The sequence below is a fragment of the Rutilus rutilus genome, assembly GCF_951802725.1.
Source record: "Rutilus rutilus genome assembly, chromosome: 19".
NCBI lineage: Eukaryota > Metazoa > Chordata > Actinopteri > Cypriniformes > Leuciscidae > Rutilus > Rutilus rutilus.
The window spans coordinates 8,462,141-8,485,876 of NC_140232.1; the positions used below are offsets into that span (position 1 = coordinate 8,462,141).

General features: G+C 37.1%; 2 protein-coding genes across 3 annotated transcripts in view; both read right to left on the reverse strand.

Annotated features, from left to right (window-relative positions):
- The window catches only part of espn (espin), a 79,291-nt gene that overhangs the window by 4,647 nt on the left and 50,908 nt on the right, over nucleotides 1-23,736 (reverse strand). Inside the window, exons 9-12 of one of the 2 annotated variants that reach the window (XM_084389560.1) lie at nucleotides 20,139-20,364; nucleotides 14,586-14,657; nucleotides 9,963-10,108; nucleotides 7,174-7,521 (exon numbers count right to left, since the gene is read on the reverse strand). In XM_084389560.1, coding sequence (XP_084245686.1) covers nucleotides 7,174-7,521; nucleotides 9,963-10,108; nucleotides 14,586-14,657; nucleotides 20,139-20,364 — 792 coding nt within the window. The remainder of the gene's footprint in view (nucleotides 1-7,173; nucleotides 7,522-9,962; nucleotides 10,109-14,585; nucleotides 14,658-20,138; nucleotides 20,365-23,736) is intronic. The other variant, XM_084389561.1, reaches the window with a different exon arrangement.
- Nucleotides 1,794-3,710, reverse strand: LOC311278697 (espin-like protein; the record flags this gene model as incomplete). Its single annotated transcript, XM_084389706.1, has 1 exon — nucleotides 1,794-3,710. The coding sequence occupies one exon, from the start codon at nucleotides 3,708-3,710 to the stop codon at nucleotides 1,794-1,796; it is 1,917 nt and encodes a 638-aa protein (XP_084245832.1).

The window sequence follows — 23,736 nt, forward strand, 5'->3', positions numbered from 1 at the left end:
GAAATTGTATTTTGCATAAAAAATACAGCATATTTTTGTACCATTATGCATTTACATTATTTTCATGAGTTTCCCCCAAAACTGTCATTATGGTATGTGTCCAGGTGATTTCGATTTATTTTAAGAATCAGCATTAGGGTATAAAAAAGGCTTAAAATAAAAATATAATATTACTTTTGATTTGGGGGAAATATGACCTGAAATATGGCTCTGTGCGATTAAATTATTTGAGTGTCTATGCTATAATCAGAAATAAAACATTTTACTTTTAATTTAAAATATACAGCATGGTTTTAACATGGTGCATATTTAATATGTGCCATTATATACTTTTCTAATTGACATTGACACACACTTCCTTCAGTCTTGCCTTCTTAAGAAAATGGCTGCTAAATGCCCTCAAGAACACAGCTTGAGCTTGACTCTAAAAATAGCCGGGATGCCATAGTTAACTCACTAATTCTTATTTAACTCTTTAGCTAAGTAAGTCCATGGAACCTAACAAGAGTTAATTGTAGGGCAATAAATAACTGTACTAAGCAAACATTAAATGGTAAATTTAAGTCACTAAGTAAAATATATGTTCATAAAAAGGTGTTCAATCATTTTAATAATGTTATAACAGGAAATCACAAATGAAATGATCTCGACTTATGTACCCAATAATGAACTTTAGATTAATTTATTTTGTGTAAATTTCTCAAAAAATTAACAAATCATCAAACCGACACTTCAAACATGGCTAGGTGGAACAAAACTGTAACAGTTGAATAATTTTAACTTCAATGTTAGGTGTAAAAAAAAAAGAAAAAAAAAAAAAAAGTATGAATATCAATGGCAATAAAAACCTTTGCAGTTAAGTAGAAATCCATCTGCTTTTTAAAACCTCTCAAAAACAACATTGCCAAACACAACTGCTAACAAAAGACAATAAAACTGAAAGATAAAAAGGTCAAGAATGCTCATACACAAATACATCATGGTTGAGTAAATAAAAACATTGATTATTTTCATAAACTAAGAGCTATGTATTCTTACCTCAAAAACACCAAGAAAAGAGGGAACACATTCACTCCTATCCTAAAAAAAACGATTTTGATATTTTCCAAATAATTACGCAACATGCAAAATAAACCATTGAAAACAGATGATGTAAAACATATTGTAACTGTAATTTATGTCAATGGGCTTATGTGATAGCTTCTGATACACCCAATTGTAAGTCATACAAATACCAAACAATAGTTCAAAGTTACAAATAACAAATAATAAGCAAAATGATGTTTAAAAAAATGGTCCGAATAATCTTACACTTTAATTTCAAGAAAATGTATTTTGTGCTTCAAAGTGTGAGCTGATTATTTTATTGTTTTATATATATATATATATATATATATATATATATATATATATACTCACTGAAAAGTTGATGTTCTGCTAAAAAAGACTGTGATCTTTCCTTCACTTCACCCAGTGAGATGAGGTGCTATGATATTTCTATGTATTTATTGTTTTATCTGCATGACAGCAGTTTCCAAAACGTCAGTATTGAGTTTTTACACCCCAGCTTACAGTTGGTTGTACGAAGTCTGATGACAAATGATGACACGACAGGTTATTGCTTAAATTCAGTTAAGCTCAACATTTGATTGTTTCTTTTAACAATCAAGACCTCAACATTTTCTAGAACTAAACTGTCTTTCTGACCCAACTGTTTGCTGATCTGCTTAACACAAGCATTTATTCTGTCTCCTTATAATTGTTTCATCCTTCAAATAATTTGACCTGATAAGTCATATGTCAAACATCTCAGCTTCTTTCTCTTTCCAGAAGGCGAAGCTTCGATCAATATATCGAATAATTTCCTCATTGCTAAACTCTTTAAGTTCATAAATAAGCTTGATGGAGTCCTCATTGGGCTCCTCTTTGGTATTTGCTGGGCCCTGTTTGTTCACAGTGTGTGGGGCTTCTGTCTGGGGGCTTTCAACTGTTATGGTTGCTTGCGTTACTGTGTTTTCTGACTGTGGTGCATCTTGTGCTGCAATGGGTGGGAGTTCAACTTCAGTACCACTCTTCTGTATTGTTGTATGATTTTTAATGTTCTCCGCTGAGTCTTGTGAAGAGCCCTGTTGGGTGGCCATAGCACAGTCATCTGAAGTTGGTCCTGGGTGTTCAAAGGGGATGTCTGGTGGTGAAATACCTGAGAGACTTGCATCTGGAGCCCTTTGTGATATGCTTACGGATGCCTGCAGAACCTCTGCAGGGAGAATGAGCTCAGCAGCTTCCAGCAGCCCACCACCCTCAACAGAGTCACCAAAATACTTCACCTTGATATCTTCAAATCCATCTGACCAATCACGTTTCCCTTTCTCAATACTCTCCATTACCTCTCGGTGGAACTGGCGGATCACTTCCCATGGGTGACTGCCAAGTCTGTCAAACATTTCATAGCAAAGCAAGTGGCGGAACTTCCGCTCAGTGCGGGACATGTTCATCTCAAGAAGCTGGAAGTAGCCAAGCATGAAAAGGTCAAGGGTTAGACTCTCATATTGAACAGGTGACCCATTGATGTGGGGAAGGAAGTGCTCAGGCCAGTAGATCATCTGAGCTCGACTGAGTCTCCGGATTTGTCGCGTGGGCACCTGGCTCATAATGGTCCTCCAGTGGCCAAGAAGATTTCCCACAACCTGTCTCTGTTTCATGAAATACAGCAGTTGGTCATCCTCCGTTTGCATGGTACCATCTGGCTTAGCTAGGTTCTGATAATACAGGGAATGACAGTCATTCTCTTCAACACTTAGAGTCTTCCCTCTTCCTGAGCACTTGTAGGATTCAGTCATTGTGTACTTTCTCCAGTGTTCCAGGAACAGAAACACAATCCTCTCCTTTCGCATCTCGATGCACTCCTGGACGTAGCTCAGGTCCGTTTGCACCTCTAGACTGCGGGTGAGCTGTTCTGAGGTTAGTGGATTCGTAGAGATGTCAGATGGTCCTGTTCTTTCAGATCCAGTGTACATCAAAGTTGCATGGGACGGTGTTATAAGTTCCTCATTCACCAATGGTAAATTTGGATCTTGCTCTATTGGTGACCCATCTCCGATTTGCGAGTTGCTCTCACTAAGAGAGAACAGCAGCTCATCCTCCAAGATGGGCTCTGATGGGTAACTACATTCACTAACTGCCGGCAAGGACCTTGTACGTTTGTATACGCGGTTCATTTTGTCATTCTCATACTTTGACTGGCTATGAATTTCATAATTGGCTTTCAGGTTCTTCACAGACACACCACACTGCTTAATCTCCTTCTCCACCTCCTCTCGAGTGGAGAATGATTGCGATCGACCAATGTTTCCAGAGGCAACTGTATCTGAGATCCCTGTCTGGCCACTCTTTAGACCTTCGTACGTATATCCTTGAGTGATCATTTCCAGAATATCGATCTCCTTTCCACCCAAAGTGGCAAGCAAAATGGCCATGCTTTTGAGCAGTGTCGAGATCTTGCTGCACCAAGCAGGCAAGTCTTCTGCTTGCCCATGAACCTGTTTGGGGTTGACAGAGAAGTGGTCTTGGTTCAAAGCTGCAGACACAGGCAAGAGTTGCTTCAACTCTTGCTCCAGCTGTTCCAGATCTTTCTCCACCTCTGTCACTTTGTGCATGACTTGGAGGTTCTCAATCTGCTTCTCAATGCGGATAAGGTCATCCTCTGTCATTAGTTCTCCAAATGGACCCAGAATAGCATTGTGCACATGAGAATAATGCCAGTCTTGGGCTTGATAGTATCCACTGCCAGCAAACTAAAGTAGGTTCAGAGGAGGGTATAGAAAGGAACAAAACAGAGGAGGGGGTGCCCTTCAGCTTGTAGATCCGATGCGTTACATACACGCTTTTAAAGTCTCTTCACCCCAAACGTTTCAAACTTTACATGAATTTAGTGGTGCGATGATACTGCCTTGTTTTCACTGAGTTGACTTGCACAAGAAGATTCAGGCAAAAAAAAAAAAAAAAAAACCCACAAAAACAGCTTATTTGTCTTAAAATGTATTTTATGGTTTTGGTTAATCTATTAATTATTAATTATATTAAATTAATAATCTGGGTTACTTTCAAATGATTGTCTATGGATACAATCAGTGACATGCTATTGAATACCGAATATTGAATACAATAATTTAAATGCAATTCAGTTTGTAAAAAAAGAAGAAGAAACAAACAAACAGGGACTATAAAACGCATACTATGGAAGTCTGTTAGGTAAGTAGGCCAGTGGATTTAAAAGCTCATATTTTTGTAAACGCACTTGAATTCCTTGTGCCATAAAGTTGCCTAAACTGTCCCTGTGGGTTACCAACATAATCTTTGTGGATGGAGTGTGCATGACTCAGTTCCATGTAAATACTTCTTGTTTTCCCATTAAGCTGATAAATGTGTTATGTCACTTCCTGGTATTCTTGTGCAGATACCGTCAAACTGGGTTTATTTTTAGCTGGTCATGACATTAATTTAAAGATTAGTTACAACTTTGTACAGACAGGTTTGGTAAGCAATTCTATCACACCAGTTTAATAATAACGTGTAATATTCAAGATTTGCTGGCCACTTTTCTGCTGGACTTCCATTGTTAGGGTATTTAGAGTAATATAAGTGTTGTACGTGTGTTGTACACTTTAAGTGTTTTTACAGTACATGTTTCCCATTCAGTTTGATGAATACAAGTCTAAATTTAATGCCGGTAATTCCGCAGCCTGCCATAGACGCTGTCCATATAGACATTCATTTGAAAATGACCCAGAAGTTTCCTTACTTTATCTGTAAATTAGATTTAGCTTGTGTTTCCAGGGAACTTGAACAATTTCCACTTGCTTTCTGAGTGTTAACAAGATGCATGGAAGTATAAGATAAAAATAAAAGCTTAATGAGCAAGATGACCAAGCACCAGTTGCAGTGTGAAGGGGCTTTGCATCACACCACTGAATCCCCATGTAAAAACTTAGAGCTGTCGTGCACCATCGCCAGTAAGCCACATTAAACTAATACTTCCTTAGTAAATGTCAAACACACTTAGGCTTGTCTTTGGATAGTCACAACAGCCCCAAATTAAACACTGCATCACTCAACACAAAGTATAGGAAAAGCCAACCAAATGTCACGCTACACGATATCATGAAAACCAGACCAAAACTAAAGATTGAGTATTATTTTTAAAGTCTGTCTTTGCCATAGGTTGAAAACTATGTCTGATCAGTAATATAAAACTCTTTACAATTTAAGCTTTTTCAAATCAGAGCCAACTCTTACATACATGTTTTTTTCCCCAGCTATTTGACTTTGTAATCAAGTACATGCCAGAGGGAAACATCGATTTATTCACAATAATTAAATAAATATGTAGGAACAAAGTAGCCTGTAAAAGTGATTCGATAATACCATCTAAGGCAAGTAGAAGTAATCTAGCCTAGCTGACTGATGCATGCTGTCATGTAAAGCAATGTTCCCTGGATAAAATATATACACATATAACAGCCACACAATATTATTGATTCAATCACCAATTAATATCTCATCCCAACACTAATTCTCAATCCTTTCATCTATTAACAACATATTTCTAGGATTTATGTACTGACAATTCCTGCTAACCCATATATGGCCGCAGTTATGAAATAATTCAGAGCTGCACAAATGTTTGCTCATTCACACGACACTGCTATGGTTACCCAAAGATCATAAACTCATTAGCCAGTTTCTCATTAGGGTCTAATGGAGAAGTGAATGACCACAATTTGTTTTAAATTAATAGATCTTTTCTAAATGGTTGGATATAGTTTTCTAAAAGAGTGTATACTCAAAAATCGGTCACACTTTAGATTATTGTCCAATTCTCACTACTAACTATGTATTAACTACAACTTTTGCCTCAACTGCTTATTAATAGTAAGTAAGGTAGTTGTTAATTTTATGTATTGGGTAGAATAAAGGATGTCGAGTATGGTCATGTAGAATAAGGCATTGATATGTGCTTTATAAGAACTACTAAACAGCCAATATCCTAGTAATCCTAGTAATATGCATGCTAATGAGCAGTTACTTAATAGTGAGAATTTGACCCTAAACTAAAGTGTTATGCAAAAATCACCATGCAGAGACTCATTGCTTAGCTATCCTCCATGTAGAAACTGTAGCACAAACCTCAATTTCAAAGTTATCATTTACATTTTAAATCATAAGCCTTTTTAAAATCTAATGAGGTGATACTATAGCTCACACTACTAAAACTACAGGAGGATACTGTTGATCTCATAAGCTGAGAAAGTGCACTTATTTCCAATTATTAATTGTAAATGTTAAATTGTTAGTCATTTTTTTATAAACAGCAGTCTATATAAACATTTAAAAACAATTAGACATGAACTGTGAGATTGGCTATGTTCAGAAGTGAATACAAGCTTGTTACTTAGAGTGCACTGTATACTGCATACTATTAACAGCAGCATGATACATTGTTGTCACACGACCTCATCATGTTACATGTGAGTAGCAACCAAGTATCTAGGAAATAAACAAGGTTACTTTGTATTTTAAATAATATACTATCTTAACTTGTCATAACTTTTGGAAGCCCAATTAAATAAGTCAAGAAATCACACCTTATATTACTTTCATTCATTACAATTAAAATGAAAGGTCAAGTGAGGTGCATTCTATGTATAAAGACAGTTTGCATACTGTGCACAATATTCATGTACTGCAAAAACAGTAGTATATTAGTATGCTATTCCGAACATAGTGATTATTTAACATGCTTAAGGACCCCATGAAATGCCTTGACAAAACATTGACAAAAGAGTTTTAGAATGAATAAATACCAGCTACTTCCTTTGTAACCAGTTAATGTATGGGAAAGGAAATATATTGGATCGATATTTTTGGGATGTTGGGATTGCATGCAGGTTTTGTCAGCTCTTAGGAATGTAGGCCTACTAGCATATAGATGACCTTAAACACATGGAGTCAAAGCCAAAAAACTCAAATTGTGATTCTGTGGGGTCTTTAAGTATGTTATGAGGCTAGGATTTGAAAGCTTTGGTTAAAGTGTCTAAATGTTGAAATCTACGCTGGATAAGAGATGCACTGCCTCAGCTTATGTTTAAAACACCCAACTGATTCATCACTCACCTTTCTCTTGTTCTCTTCCTCCTCCTGCATCTTCACTTGTAGTTTCCTCACCATCACCTGTCTCTTCCACTCTGGGATGGCTCGGCCCTGCTCGTCATGTGTGGGCACCAGATTCTCAACATCCACCACACTGGATTTGCTCTGGCCAACAGCAGTATTTCCATTGACGGTGGCTGCAAGCTGCTCACTGCTCTGTGAAACGGACAGGTTCTGGGGTGACCCACCACTGGTGGTGGGAGTGGGTGGCGTGGGTGGACAAACAGGCGGTGGAGATTCTGGCTTCGCGGATTGGGTGTCGTTGGACTGGGGTTTTGGCAGAAGCTGTGGCGGCGATGATGGACGTTCCTCCTGGAATTCAAATTGATAAATCAGAATTGAATGTTGCAGAAGAAAATATAGATATAGTGACTGCTGAATAGAATAATAAAAATAAAAATAAAGACTCTTCAATGGTTCTTCGCAGCATCTAAGGGTAGGGACACAGCAAACTGACGCCAAAGAACTCGCGTCGCCTGCGTTCGGGCAAAAAATCTGCACTTGAACACACCAAGAGAACTACAGCTGACTGCCAACTAGCATGCGCTTTCTGCGCCTGCGTGTAAATGAGACATCTGTCTATTTCGGCAGATTTATTTGTCTATATTCGTCGTTCAAAAAGGGAAACCGACGCTGCAGGCTGCAGGTACACAAACCGTAACTCAAATCGCCCAGGAACACTCAGGTAAGATGACGTAAAATTAGAACAGCCTTCTATCTGTACCGTTTTGACTTCTTTGCTCGCTGTTTTGACTCATTCTAAAAGCTGAACAGCCAATCAGAGTTCTCTCTCTCACCGAATTGGCCCAAAAAACCCCGACAGCGTCCGACTAGAGCCAACATTGCAGAAAACACCAAAAAAACTGAGTGGGCTGGAAGCTGTCGGCCAATCGTCGGCTTGGTGTGTCCCGGGCTTAAGGATCAGTTAACAATTGTCTTCCTAAAAAGAATCGGGTTCACTTGCAATGAGGTTAAACATTGTTTTGCGAGATTAATTATTGGCTGTCTATATAGTTCTTGTTAATATTAATAAATGTCACTTATCTTATAGACTTTTTTGTTTATTTTTGTACAATAAACCTTTTCTTTTTGCATTTGCTATTTTATGTTCAAAGTAAAATCTGATTTTTGAAGCAAACTTGAGAGTCTCTGCTCTCTTTTCTTATAAAGAACCAGGGTTCTTAAGTTGGTTATATGGTTCTTTGAAAAATATTGTATGTCGCATACATTTTAAACAATGCATTACAAAAATTAAGCAATTCAAAAATTCCATCCTAATTATGTCTTTGTCAGACTCAAAATCACTGTTTGGCAATTCAGAATTTTTTGACAGCTCAGACTTATCCAAATTTACCGTTGTTATGTAATAAAACCAGTACATTTCAACTTATTGTCAGTTTAGAGAATAAATGTCTTCAACACAACAACAGAGTCATCTTGTAATTATGATACCTGTAATAGTTACTCAACATTAAACTTTGGAAAAATTGAAACATTCATTTACATAAGCAACCATACATGTGTCAGACCTCTTCTTGTTCTAATCAAGAAATTACTGGTCAGCAAATTAAGTTAGATGAAAGGATTCGAACGCTCCAACTGTCATTTCCTCAATTACATAACTTTGATAAATTGTGCTATTGTGTTACAGTACCAATAACTGAGTTACACAAGCATCTCACTGAACTGGTTGAATTATCCTGGACAATAGATTTGGGGCCCGATTGCTGAGCTGCACTTTTATTATGCACCAAACTACAACTTTATACACTGTAATTTTGTTCTGAATTTCATTACTTTTGTGGCCCTAGTAGTTTGGGAATACTGATCCATTTTTAATGTATCTATCTCCATAATAATAACTGGACTTTTTTCTATTCGTATTCAATGCATTATTCTTTTCTCATGTTTTTAAAGAAATATCACTCCATGTCCATCCTGTCCATTGGTATCTATGTGACATATCTGATTTGGCTTTTGTTTCTATCGATAAGCATCAGTATTTCCAAATCAAACAATATTACTTCACATCTCAAGCCAAACATTGCCAGTGACACCCAAATGAGAGATCACAGGTTAGAAGTAGACAACAGCTGTAACTCATATTATAAAATAAAATACTTTTCATTTCTGAGAATCACTATTAATAATATGTGACCCTGGATCACAAAACCAGTCACAAGTCACATATATTTGTGGCAATAGCCAACAATACATTGTATGGGTCAAAATGATCGATTTTTCTTTTATTCCAAAAATCATTAGGATATTAAATAAAGATCATGTTCCATGAAGATATTCTGTAAATGTCCTACTGTAAATATATAAAACATTTATTTTTGTGAGTGTGATTTTGTGTCACAACTTTAAAGGTGATTTTCTCAATGTTTCGATTTTTTTGCACCCTCAGATGCCAGATTTTCAAATAGTTGTATCTCAGCCTAATATTGTTCTATCCTAACAAACCATACATCAATGGAAAGCTTATTTATCAGCTTTCAGATTACGTATAAACCTCAATTTAAAAAAATTTACCCATGTGACTGGTTTTGGTCCAGGGTCACATATACATAATACTAACTTATAAGTATATCAACTATATAAACTTATAAGCTCAAAACAAACTTATAAGTAAAACATTACAGTAATAACAATGCTCTTGACATGCTTCAGGAAATGAAGTGTTTTCACTATAGGTAAGAACTAAATTTAGTAAGAAAGTAAAATTAAAAAAGAAAGGGAGCGTGACCTACATTGTTCCCCGCTGGGCCGCTGTTAGAGAATACGGTCGTGTAGCCTTTAGTGTGAGGTGTCGGCTTCAGACTCTTCCCAGCTTTAATTTCGGCCAGAAGCTCAGAATTATCTCCAGTGGGGGACATCATGTTGAAGGATTTATTGCCTGAGATAAAGACAGAGGGAAACTGAGCCAGGATGAATGGATGCGTGAAGAGAAAGAGAGAGACACACCGGACAAGCTTCTCCCCTAAATATTTCATTTAAAACCCCAGACGTCTAAACAAATGTCTAAAGCACTCAGTAACTGTGCTAGTACTTAACAGTACTAATTAAAATAATCCACTCACTAAAAGTTTTGAAAAGAAAGGACCAAAAGTAAAGACCATAAAAAGTAAAGAAAAAAAAACATTCAGGCCTTTGTTGAAGTTTCAACCATCAAAATGATTTAAAACGTACATGACAATATTCAAATGCCTTGACGATTCAAATGCCTGATGTGTAGAAAATACTGAATGAAAATTCACAAATATATTACAATAATAATTCTAATTACCATAATTCTTTGCAGAAATTTGGTGAATTTGAAAGAGAACAATAGGATAGTGGCTGGCAAATGAGGACAAATGGGATTTAATGAGACTTGTGGTGTGAAAATATAGAACTTATATCTTAAATTTAAGATTGTTATATAACATAATCTACTTGACCAAATGTGGCCTCTGCTCTTTAAGTTTTAGTGCCACAATACATTGCAGTGCCAGAAAACAAAAGGTTGTTGTACACAGTGTCTAATAACAATCTCTAAACAATCTACAAATTTTACTCTTAACATGATTGTATCCTCTTTAATTATGGAAATTATATAAAGTGAGAAAAAAATACTATTAACCATAACGTTTTAAATCACCAGAAAAGCACGTATTACCAAATATAAATGAATGCTGACAGCTACAGGTATAAATAGAACACAAATCTACTGTGCAAGAAAAAAACTACAAAGCTAAATTATGTAAAAATGAAAAATAAAAATACATAAAATTTGTATTTAAAAAGTATAACTCTAGACCACTGCACTACTCAAACTCTCAATGTAATTTTTCAACTTCTTACATATATAAACTGAAATAAATGAACAGTATTAAAGAAATAATCAAATAAAGTACATCACCTGGTGTTCTTGATTTAAATCTCCAGAATGCCTTGAAACAGACGTGCTATTGTTTTGTCATAGCTGTGGTTATGAATAAGTCTTCTCAGACCGAGAGAACCAGTCAGATCTACAACCCTCCTGATTCAAACTCTCCTCTCCTCCCCCAAGAACAAAAAACACTGCGTTCGCTTACTGCCGGTGGCTCATCACAGTTGGGGGAAGTCAGAACGGATCAGCGGTAATCAACTCTGACAAGAGACGGCTGCCAAATTGGAGCTGGATTTGAAGTCCACTCACTGACCCTATGTCCTCTCCTCACTCTCACTGACCCTTCTCCTTACTCACAGTTCTGTCCTCTGATCAGCCACCCTCTCGCTCTAACTCTCCAACTCTTGCTCAGCAACCAGCTGAGTGGATTAACAGTAAAAAGAGTCTCACACATCATGCTGAGCAACATATAAACGATGAATAACACACCTGAAAAAGATGCTTTCTGTTGATTTTCTTTCATAAGATGTCGATAAATCCACCCATGTCTACAAATTACCTTACAATGACCGTACAAATTACCATTGCCCGCTGAAAAATAAACAACTTAAACCAGCCTAAGATGGCGTCTTAGCTGTCTTAGCTGGTTAAAACTGCTCTACTTGGTCTTCCGTCATGATAAAAAAAAACTTCAAAACCAGCAAACAAGACGATAAGTCATGACAGCATGGCTGGGAGCCCCAGACCAAGTGCAACAATGAGCAATTAATTAAAACATTTAGCTGAAAATCACTAGTAATATGATTTAATGGTTTATCTCTTTCGACCAATAGGTGACGCTGTGACCAAATTGATGTGGTGTGGTCAGAGGTTATAATGACGCATGCAAAGTTTGGTGTCAATATGCCAAAGTATTGCAGAGATAGAGCCTCAGTAGTTTTGGCATCATGCCATCAATTTGTTGATGTGATATACGAGAACTGTTTCATCTATCGACAAGAAATCCATGTCTGAAGATGGTATAATTCGATTTTGGTGAAAATTGTACCACCGGTCTAGGATGAGTTTGAAAAAGTACGGTTTTAAAGATAATCAAAATGACGGACAGGAAGATCGGTCAACTATGGCAAAATTGGTATCTATGTTCTCTGTTAAGACCAGTTTCATTGCAATAGGCTAATTTATTCAAAAGTTATTCACATTTTTGGGAGCACAGCGATCATTTCAAATTCATTCCTATGTAAGTTGTTTGCAGGTTCCCTATTAGCATTGGGTTTAAATCCATAATATTGCCAAATAGGTGCTTAAACATTTCGCTTTGAAACCAAATATTTCGCCATTGTCTTGTCAGTCAGCTCGCATTCAGCTCACCTCACTCTCATCCTGTGCTAAAATAAATCTGATTCTTGCTGCTGATCAGTGCTGCGACTCTCGTTCGCGTTCAGTTTTTAATTATAGTGTCTGTTCTCTAACTGAACAAAAACATTTTTTACTATAAAAAATGCCATGATAGGCAAGTGATGTAATCGGTGTGCGACTGAACACAGTGTAACTGACTATCACGTAAAAGTGAAAATTTGGACAGTTGTTGGTGCAAAAGCGATTGAGTTAGAGACTCAAAAATCACTGTGGTTAATGTTCAGACAGTCCTCTATCTGTGTGCCAAATTTCATAACTTTCCAGCAAGCGGTTCTATGGGCTGCCATAGACTTCAAGAGCAGAAGAAGAAGAAGAATAGGAACACTACGCACCTTCAGTGCTTTGACCCTAATAATAAAATGCAACTTACAACATGTCATTTGCATTGATACGACAGCAATACTATATGCTTAACAACTTTTAAAGGGATGTTTATACAAACTCTACAGTACTTTGGAACAAATATATCATGCCCTAATCCTCAAAATCCTCAAAAAAATCCTCATTACCAAAATGACAAAAGAAAATATGGGCCAGATTACAAATACACAGTTTTGCAACTGTGTGGGCTTGCCAAATGATATAAAATGTAAAATCTGGGCTCTGAAGAAACTAGTTGAGAACCACCATTGATCATATTCAACAAATCAATTTAACTAAAATTTTACCTTTGCATTTGGGACATCACTTAAAATGTCAACATGTATAGGTAAACATTGCTATTAATAACTACTGTATGAACTGATTTATTCATGCATATAAATGAAAATGACTATATATCACTCCTCCCTTTGTTCACTTTGTTCAAGTATGGAAAACATGATGTTAATTTTTCTTTACTTTGTTATCACTGACCATTTACTTGGTAACAATGTCTGTTTGGTTGAAATAATAGTTCCTCTGACTGAACAAAACCCTTTCAGTAATTTCAAGTAAATAAAAAAAGAAATAAATTCATCAAAATATAATTTATATTTCAGCTATTTTACCCAGCATTAACTATTAAATAAATCATCATATATCTCAGTAAAAACACACTATACATTACCTTCAACCTTGACTTGACAAATCTTCATTTATGAACTGTAACTAAATATCACGTTAATAACTTAAACAAAGGCAAACAGAAGAACTTGAGCCTGAATACGAGCAGAAAAAAGAGGATCAAGATGTTAACAATAGCTGTGCATAGTGAGGAATGATGTGACGTAGGTTGAAGGTGTTGCGTTGACGGGAGGGCAGAGTCAATAAGGCCACCCACTGTTTACACACCTTTATACTCATTCACTACAGTATGACTCTGCAGACCAGTGTCAAATGACAGCACTTTAATAGATGAATTGCTTGTAAATTCAATACATTTATCAAAATTGTAAACGATTTTTAAGAGGATAAGTCAACATGAAAACAAAAGTTCCAATGGTTTTATTGCAGATAATTAATCAGTGCATTTCATAATCTTTCATCAAAATATAACAACTTGCTCTGTGTCTGAAACAACTTTACTTATCTGCTGATGTCTTCAAGACCTCTTGGTGTCAACCAACCACCTGCCTCCATTCTGGTATGACACGCCCACTTTTTATAACAATTTATCATTGACTATCCTGTTTCACTCAGAAATACAGCAGTAAAATGGGTTGTGAATGCCATTTCATGTTGACTTAAAAAAAAAAAAAAAGTGTTTTGAGCCACAAAACAACCTCACCCTCAGCACAATTTCATCATTCAATATAGCTAAGCTGTATTAACAATCACAGCTGATGTGCCAGAGTCCCCACAGCATCTGGGAAGCCTGTGGGCTGATCGAAACTGGAATCACAGAAAAACTCACTCTGGGTGCTGTGGTTTCTTTGGCTATCTGAAGTGACTAAAATATTCATGGTAATATTGAAAATGATTGATAATTGAAAATGAAAATGATTACTTCAGCTTGTGGTCTAGTAGCCAAACAAACAACACACTTAATGCTCTCAATGAAGGGAAATTAGAAGAATTAATGTAAAGAATGAAACATATAAATGTCAACACAAACACAAACACACACACACACACATAATGAGGTTTGGGGGAAAATACTTACTCTTCCTCTGACGGAGTGTTTCTGGAGCAGGGTTGACAGAGGAAGACAGATGCGTAGAAGAAAGATCTACTTCTTTAGAGCGATTGCATCATAAGAAGAGAATAATATGGAAAGCCAGAAGGCACAGCAAAGTGTCCATGCAAAGCAGACAGCCAGAGAGAAAGAGAGACAGATCCCAGCAGACAGGTGTTCAGTAAGACAGGTGTGGTGAAGGCAGACACAGAGGATGATGGGATGACAAATACAGTAAGGACATGGAGGAGATGAAACAAACAAACAAACAAACAAACAAAAAACGAAACACAATGAAACACAATATTGTTTTAATTATCTGTTTGCCTCTTCACTAAATACAACAAGTGCCTTTTTAATTTTTAAATCAATTCAAATGGCAAAGACAAAAAAAAAACGAATCAATTAATTGTGTTCATTATAATCTATATATGCTCTGAAAATATTTGATTGAAAACATTTATTAAATTCCTAAACCAGTCAAATGGAACAGGGCAATAAAACACTGGATCTTTGTCTAAAGTGCTTGCTCATACAAAACTTGCCCTCAGGCAGATGGTTTGGTTGCTAGGTATTTGCTATGAGGTTGCAAAGGTGTTCTGAGGTCTTTTTGTATGCGCAGTAGGTTGCTAGGGTACTCTGGTGGCTGTTCGGGTGTTTTGTGTGGTTGCTAGAGCATTGTTAGGGGGTTTCTATGGTCATCTGAATGGCTACCATGGAATTGCTAAAGGAGGTTGCAATGGTACCCTGGGTGGTTGCTACAGTAGCAAGTAAGCAGGATGTTTGCTTACTTGTCCAAGCCATTTTTACCCATTTTATTATCTGACTGGTGAAAATTGCACCTTTCTTCATCCAGTCATACGAATTTATCAAAACTGTGCAGGACAAGTCACACACTTAACATTTAAAGGATTAGTTCACTGTCAAAAAATGTTTTGCTGATAATTTACTCACCCCGATGTCATCCAAGATATCCATGTCTTTCTTTCTTCAGTCGAAAAGAAATTAAGGTTTTTTAAGAAAACATTCCAGGATTTTTCTACACAGAATGGACTTCAATGGCAACCAACTATTCCAATGTTCAAAGAAGGTTCAAATGTCCGTCTCAATGCAGCTTCAAAGTCTCTATACGATCCCAGTCGAGAAATAAGGGTCTTATCTAGCGAAACGATCGGTTGGTTGCAATTGAAGTCCATTCTGTGTAGAAAAATCCTGGAATGTTTTCCTCAAAAAACGTACTTTTTTTTTCAACAGAAGAAAGAAAGACATGGATATCTTTGATGACATTGGGGTGAGTAAATTATCAGCAAAATTGTTTTTGAAAGTGAACTAATCCTTTAATACACATGGTTATGAGTTTGTTCAAATGTATAATCAATAAAAATGATGGAAGAATTAGAGATTCATTATTTCTTGCTTGAGTACCTTAAAACACCAATTCTTTGCAACAGAAGAAGGAAATCAGGTGTCCAGCCAGATAGTGTTGGGCTTTCTGTCTGTGTATTCACTGCTTTTGTTTTCTCTTTCACAGGCCACCATAGATGCAAATGGACGGTGTAAATCAAGGGCTAGTGAGTCTGTATAAAGTGTTACATTTCCCTGACATAACACTGAATTGTACAACACATCATGGATATTGTCCTGTCCTGAAGACATGTCAAGTATCCCTTGGAGGAAGAACAATTAAGTAAATGGCAGAACACTAAACCCGATTTCAAAGTAACAATAGCCCATGCACATTAATTCGTAAATAGACTTTGGAATGAGCAGGCCGCCAGATCTCATGTTAACAGGCTAGAACTTTGTAAGATTTACCTTGTGGCTGTTTCTAAGTCTTCCATCTTGTGCTCTTGGAGAGCACTTGGTGATATCGAGAGTTGGACTGAACATGGACATGTCTACTGATATCCACAACATCTGGTTTAAATAAACGGTTTAGGATAGCAGACTAAACAGCATGAATATTTTAAATTGGATGTTAGATTGGTTGCACATTCACCCATGGCTGAAGATCCAAGCAAACACAAATACGTAAATTGACACCTATGCGCTCACACCAGTCATGTTAAATTTCATATTAAACATTTTAAAGGAATATTCTCTGTTAAAAATAATTTGCAATCTGTCAACAGCATCTGTGATATACTGTTGATTACCACATACAATTATTTTATTGTTTGGCTTTAGATGGTTATATTACAACTGAAGCTAAAAAGGGCTTGAGAGTGGCTTTTGCGTAATAAAGAGAAAATTGGAGAATCCATACTATTTACAATATTTCAGAGAGATAATTTTTCCAAGGTCTGGCTCTCTAAAATACACCCTAACATTGATGACAAATGCAACAGATGCCTGGCTTCCACTTGCAGTTTTAGTCAAATGGGGTCTCATTTATAAAACGTGTGTATGCACAGATTTGATCTTTTGCTAAAATCCACGTCAACATTCACATTTTTTAAAACGGTCTTTGACGTGAAAAAGTGCTTATCGCCATGTCAGGTTCTAAACAGTTGTACACACTTTTCCTTGTGGCACAGAGTCGGAGTACTGCAGTTATTTGGGAATCTAAGCAATTCTTGCCACTCGCCATTCTCAATTAAAGGATTTGGACGTTGACTGGAGAAACCATTACACTGTGCAATATTTATATATATTTTACATCTGGAGAAACGTACGTACATTTTTTGTGCGTACATTCGTTCTCTGAATCACACAATTTGAGAAATGATTGTAATATCAAATGTAGGATGGTGCCTATGCAACATTTTTAGACCCCTGTGTTTTTCCAATGGTCTAAAGAGTTTGGACGAATTACTTTGTCTAAAGTACATAAATTCAATGTACTGTAGCTATTTTCCCTGCTGCAATTTGTTGGTTTCCCAGTATCTGGACTTTTAGCATTAGTTAGATACTGTATACTATTTCACAGGATATTTCTCAAATCACCAACTATTTGACAAAGATAGTCTAGCTGTGTTTATAGATAGTTTAGATAGTCTAGCTGTGTTCTGATTGACAGGATCCTTATGCAGTGTTCACTGCTTCCGGTTTATCAGGATATAAGTAGAAGTTCACCTAACTTAAAATAAATAAATAAATGTGTTTATTCGGATCAACCTGCAACATCATCACACAGGCAAAACTTTAGTCATTTATATTGGGGGAGTTGTAACACTATACAAAACACTTTTCTGTGGTAATCCACATCCTGCAAAAGATGCCATCAATAGCCCTTTACTTGTTTTTAGCCAGAAATATTTCTTTAAGAATAAAAGTTCATCCTGGATTTTGGCACAATAAATGTACTTGATAAGGCCATCCTGGGAGTCTTGTTCCTGAGTCTTCAGCTTCTTATAGACATTTTCTTCCTCCTTTTGAGGGCTTTTGAAGACTTGCATGCAGGAAAATTGAACAGTGGTGACCTTACGTGTAAATAGTAAACGTGAAACACACAAATCTACTGGGTTTTATAAAAAAGTATCAACGTATTAACTTATTTTGTACAATCTGTCAAAGCTGTGGCATAGCATGGCTATATTTGTCATCACTTTCTGGCACTAATAATCTGCCCTCTAGGGATAGGAGAAGATTAAAGGGGTCAAACTATGAACAAAGGGTCAAACAAGTGAAAGGGTCAAATACATAACCCCTAAGTAATCATTGTTACTTATTTCACAGGCAAAGAGGTCAGCTAAATATAACTAAAGGCCTTCACATAGAAGTCTTAAGGGGTGCGTGCATTGTCAATGGTTAAATTCCTAAAGTAAATAGACAAATCTGACTGCTGTAAGGCTAATATGTGTTCCTTCTCCATCACTGTATCCAACTGTATCAGGCTACAAATCACTGTCTACACCCCCATTAGTAGTCACCGCATTGCATTGCTGCTCATTATGCAACTTCATTTGCATAAATCTGAGCCGTGGTCAACTTTGTTGCATTGTCAATGGTTGCTGTCACTCATGTTGCCTCAATTCGCTAACTGAAAATAACTAAATCACTTTGTCATTGCATATTGCTGTTAGTATGAACGCCCTTTAAAGTTACCATAACAAAAACAGCCTGGTTAATTATAAAGCCTGTGACACACCAAACCGACATCAAAGAACCAGTGATGTTAAAATGTTGAGATTGAATACATTGCAAAGACTACTAGTACGTATGTTCTGTGCCTGCGTGAGAGGAAATAACTGTCTATACAGGCAGGCAGTATAGAATATAGTACATATATGGTATAGTCTACCTTCGTCTGCGGGCATACAAACCATAAAGAATGAGAACTTGCTTAACATTTTGAATATGTTGATCAGTTGGTTTTTACTTTCTTCATTCCAGACGTCCATGCTGTAGTAAAAATATTTGCATTGAAATGCCAGCCCGATATCATCCCAAGGCGTCATATACTGACGCTTTTGACATTTCGTCTACATCCAACGCACATGGCACCCTTTAGCGTCAATATGAGACGCAGATAGATATGGGCCAGAAGGCGCTTCCTAGCGGTCTAACCCTAACCCTACCCCAGACCTAAACCTACCCATAACCGAACAAAGCTCTGTGCGTGTCATATTGACGCTAAAGGGTGCCATGTGCGTTGGATGTAGACGAAATGTCAAAAGTGTCAGTATATGACGCCCTAGGATGAGAATGCGTTGGAAATGCTCAGATAAGTGAAGATGTAAAATTAAAAGAGCTGTCTGTCTGTACACTCTTAGCATCAAATTTTTATCGCTTTCTTGCTCTCGTACACTCGTTCAATAGTTGAACAGCCAATCAGAGTTGTCCCTTGCACCAACTGTCTGATCCCAATTCAAAATACCCAACCGGCCAAAAAGTTGCAGACAGAGTCCAAAAAGTGCAGACAGTGTGGAACAGACCGCAAAAAACTAGACTGACAGCCTCTCAACAAAGGCTCGACTTTGGCCAATGGCTGACCGTCGGCTTGGTGTGTTACAGCCTTAAAGGGATAGTTCAACTAAAAATGAAAATTCTGTCATCATTTACTCACCCTCAAGTTGCTCCAAACCTGTATAAATGTCTTTGTTCTGCTGAACACAAAGGAAGATATTTTAAAGGATGTTGGTAACCAAACAGATCTCAGGCCCCATAGGAACTACCATAGGAGGCCCCATAGGAACTACCATGACTACCATAGGAAAAAAATACTATGGTAGTCAATGGGGCCTGACATCTGCTTGGTTACAAACATTCTTTCAAATATCTTCCTTTGTGTACATCAGAACAAAGACATATATACAGGTTTGGAACAATTTGAGAGTGCGTAAACAGTGACACTATTTTTATTTTTGGGTGAACTATCCCTGTAAGGACTGTTTAATTGAAAGGCACCAAAACAATATAACCGCAAAAGCTGGCTTGAATTGTGCTTTCACATTGACAGTATATTGTTACTTGGTATGAAATATACAATGAAAATGAATGCTGTTAATGCATGACCCCTTTAAACACTTTATATCACCATTCATTTCCAAGAGAGATAAAAGATTGTGAAGTTCTGGATGAGATGGTGTCAGTACTCACTGCTGGAGGAGGAAGACATGCGACGCTGGGAAGGGGCTGGTGTGCTGGTGGATGGGGGAGGACGGGGCAGATCCGATGGAAGAGGTGGAGGAGGAGGTGGAGGAGGGATGAAGGTGCTGGTGGGTGGGGGAGGTGGTGGAGGAGGAAGGGGTAGATCCTCTGCGGTTCCTGTCCCGTTCTCAGGAGCAGGGGCTTTGTCTGCAGAGTCCTCCAACAGTGCTGAACCCTGTAGAGAGAACAGGTGAGCATGGATCATTCACATGGACTCCACATATCTTATCTAAAAACCTTCATTTGTGTTCACCTGAAAAAAGAAAATCATATACATCAGGGATGACATGAGTTTGAGTAAATTATTAGAAAGTTTTAATTTTTGGGTAACCCATACCATTAATATACAGAGACCACTGTAATTGAGTAAGGTATTTGTAAAACTGTTTCCCTGAAAATTGTGAACAATGTGCAACAACCCTTATGAAAAAGAAGTATGCTTTGAGTTAATTTCATAAAGTATACTTAAGTAATGTTCAAGTATTAAACTTGTAAGTGTACTATTTCAATACTGCTTGGGACTAATTGGCTCACTTTTTAGTACATAAAAGTATAACGTATACTTTTATGTACTAAAAAGTGAGCCAATTAGTAGTAGTGTTGTTTTTGGCAGCCTGTTTTAATTTTAGTTTTAGTCTAGTCTTTGTGTCAGGCTGTCATTTTAGTTTTTATTAGTTTTAGTCACATTCATACTCTTTTTAGTCTAGTCAAGTTTTAGTCGACGAAAACTGATGACATTTTAGTCTAGTTTTAGTCAACGAAAACTGATGACATTTAGTCTAGTTTTAGTCGACGAAAACTGATGACATTTTAGTCTAGTTTTAGTCAATGAAAATTGTATTTTAGTCTCTTTTTAGTAATGCGATTCTATTTAACCCAGTCAATATAGAATTTCAAACAAGGCTATCTTATAGGCTATTTAGTAGGCCTATATTTAGGGCTGTGACGGTGGCAGGTTTTTTTTTACCACCGCGGTAATGGACCAACTACCGGCTGTGGTTGGGGGGTTATTTAAAAAACAAACAAAAAAAAAAACTCGTTTTATATTTCCACACAAAAACGCGTGATACTACACTCGGCGCTTTGAGAGGGATGTGGGACACGAGCAGGAAAACAAGATATCGATCTCCATCGATCTCTTTATGATATCTTCGTGTTTTCTACTTGATGTAAATTGGTTTGAAGAGCGCATTTTATCCTCCACAAGGGCGAAATATTTAGGCTATGTTTGAGATTGCGCTGCCAGAGAAAGTGAAACTAAAAATCACCCGCGCGTGTGAAACGCGCTTTACAACTAAACTTGACGCGCCCAATGTCTATAACAAGCACAAACTGTGTTAAAAAGAATTTGACATGCAAGTACAAATGTAGGCTATCTGTCCTACAGCGTTTTTCTACTTTACCACAGTAAAGAATACGAATATAATAGGCCTAATTAAAAGCGAACCAAGAAACGTTTATAATACCTTTAGAAAATGGGTGAGACGTGACGTGAGTGAAGATTTGGGAAAAGAAACAAGAGATTCCATGCAGGGATGAGTCACGATTTTTGGATATTCGATTAGTTTATTTAATTATAGAATATCGAATAGGTTGTGCGATTATTCTCTAAAATAAAATCTCCATGTTCTGGCGCTGATGCGGTGACGTGTTCATGTAACCAGAGACGCTGCCAATAACGCACAGCTGTCACAAAGAACCGGCAAATGTAATGATTATGAATGTGTCAAATATATCAATGAGACATTTTAATAGAATAACTAATGGAGTAATATATTGTTAAATTCGCTGATAATCGGGTGACCAGATCGCAATCCAGAATTTAAAGCCGACAAAGCTATGGGTTCACGCACAACTCTCTCATTCGTCGTGACGTTATAACATTTCGTCTCGTCTCGTTTTGGTCAACGAAAATGAAGAGACATTTTAGCATAGTTTTTATTTTTTAAACCACATTTAGTCTCGTTTTTATTCGTCAACGATATTGCATTATACATGTATTTTAGTCATCGTCACATGACCATGCATTTACGTCTAGTCTCGTCTCGTTTTCGTCAGGTGATAACGGTTCGTTGACGACAATATTTCGTCATAATTTTCGTTGACGAAAGCAACACTAATTAGTAGTGTACTATAAATGTAACCGTAGTAAGCTTTAAAGGGGTCATATAATGGTACATGCATTTTTACAAGTTGATTGTACTGAAATGTGTGTTGGCAGTGCCTGTACACAACCATCATAAAATGATAAAAATCCATCCAGTGGTTTTTATCTTCTTATATGTTTTCCCCCCATCTTAAATCAAGCCGTTCGATCTTGTGACATCACACGGTCGGACGCCCCTCCCACGATTGTTGATTGACAGCAGCGTTTCAACGCAGACCCGCCCTCGCTCGTGAGCGAGCTGTCAATCATAGTCTGCGCGGACCGGTGCGGTCATTGTTGATACGCTGGAGCACTGTCTATGAGCAGAATGGCGTCTAAGCAATTGTGGTGTTCTGTTCTTGGGTGCAATAAGGAACACAGCAGTCATTTTGATGTTCCTAAATCCGAACCGCTGAAGACGCAGTGGCTGAGTTTTGTTTTCGAAGGGAATATTCCCCACGATCAACATCAATGCTTTCATGTTTGCGCGAATCATTTCACACACCAGACTGCTTTACAAACAAGGGTCAGTAACGTTATAAAGCTGGTTTTGCTAAGAAGCTGCTTCTGAAAAAAGGATCGGTACCAACTGTTCGTCTTCCTGCTGCACCTCCAGAAGAAGAAGTGAGTGTAATGTTTTATTAATCTTTATATTAATATTTATATTAATCTTTGCAAATCGCTTGCTGCACGCTTCACGGTGAATGCGGCTAAGGTTTACACTCAGGGTACATTACGGCATGTTTTCTATGTACGACGTTCTCAATATAATTCATAATCCCACGTTTATAATGAACAACGCATTATGGTTATTGTGTTATTGTGTTACAAACAGTGTACGCACAGAACAGAGGGGCGGGGTGAGCAAAGCGCATTATCATTTAAAGCAGTGGTTCCCAATTCCAGTCCTCGTGACCCACTGCTCTGCACATTTTGTAGGTCTCTCTTATCTGACACACTCAGTTCAGTTCATGGAGTCTCTCCTAATGAGCTGATGATCTGGTTCAGGTGTGTTAAATAAGGGAGACATACAAAATGTGCAGAGCAGTGGGTCACGAGGACTGGAATTGGGAACCACTGATTTAAAGACACATGCACTTAAACGGCGTGCTGAAAACAGAGCTGTTTTTGACCAGGTAAAATGGGTGTTTTCTTACAATACTAATGAGAATTTTTAATTAAAGTATATTACAAACTTTTAATTTAAACCCTAAAGAATCATATTAGCTTGTACAAAAATGCCATTATTCTCGTTTGTACTGTATCTGTACTACAACTTATAAATATACAAGTAGTTTACTATTTTAATGTGTGTAGTACTTTTTTTAGTTTATGAAAGTACACTTTGTAGTTTTATACTGCAAGTATACTTGTAAGTTTTCTTTAAGTGAACATAACATA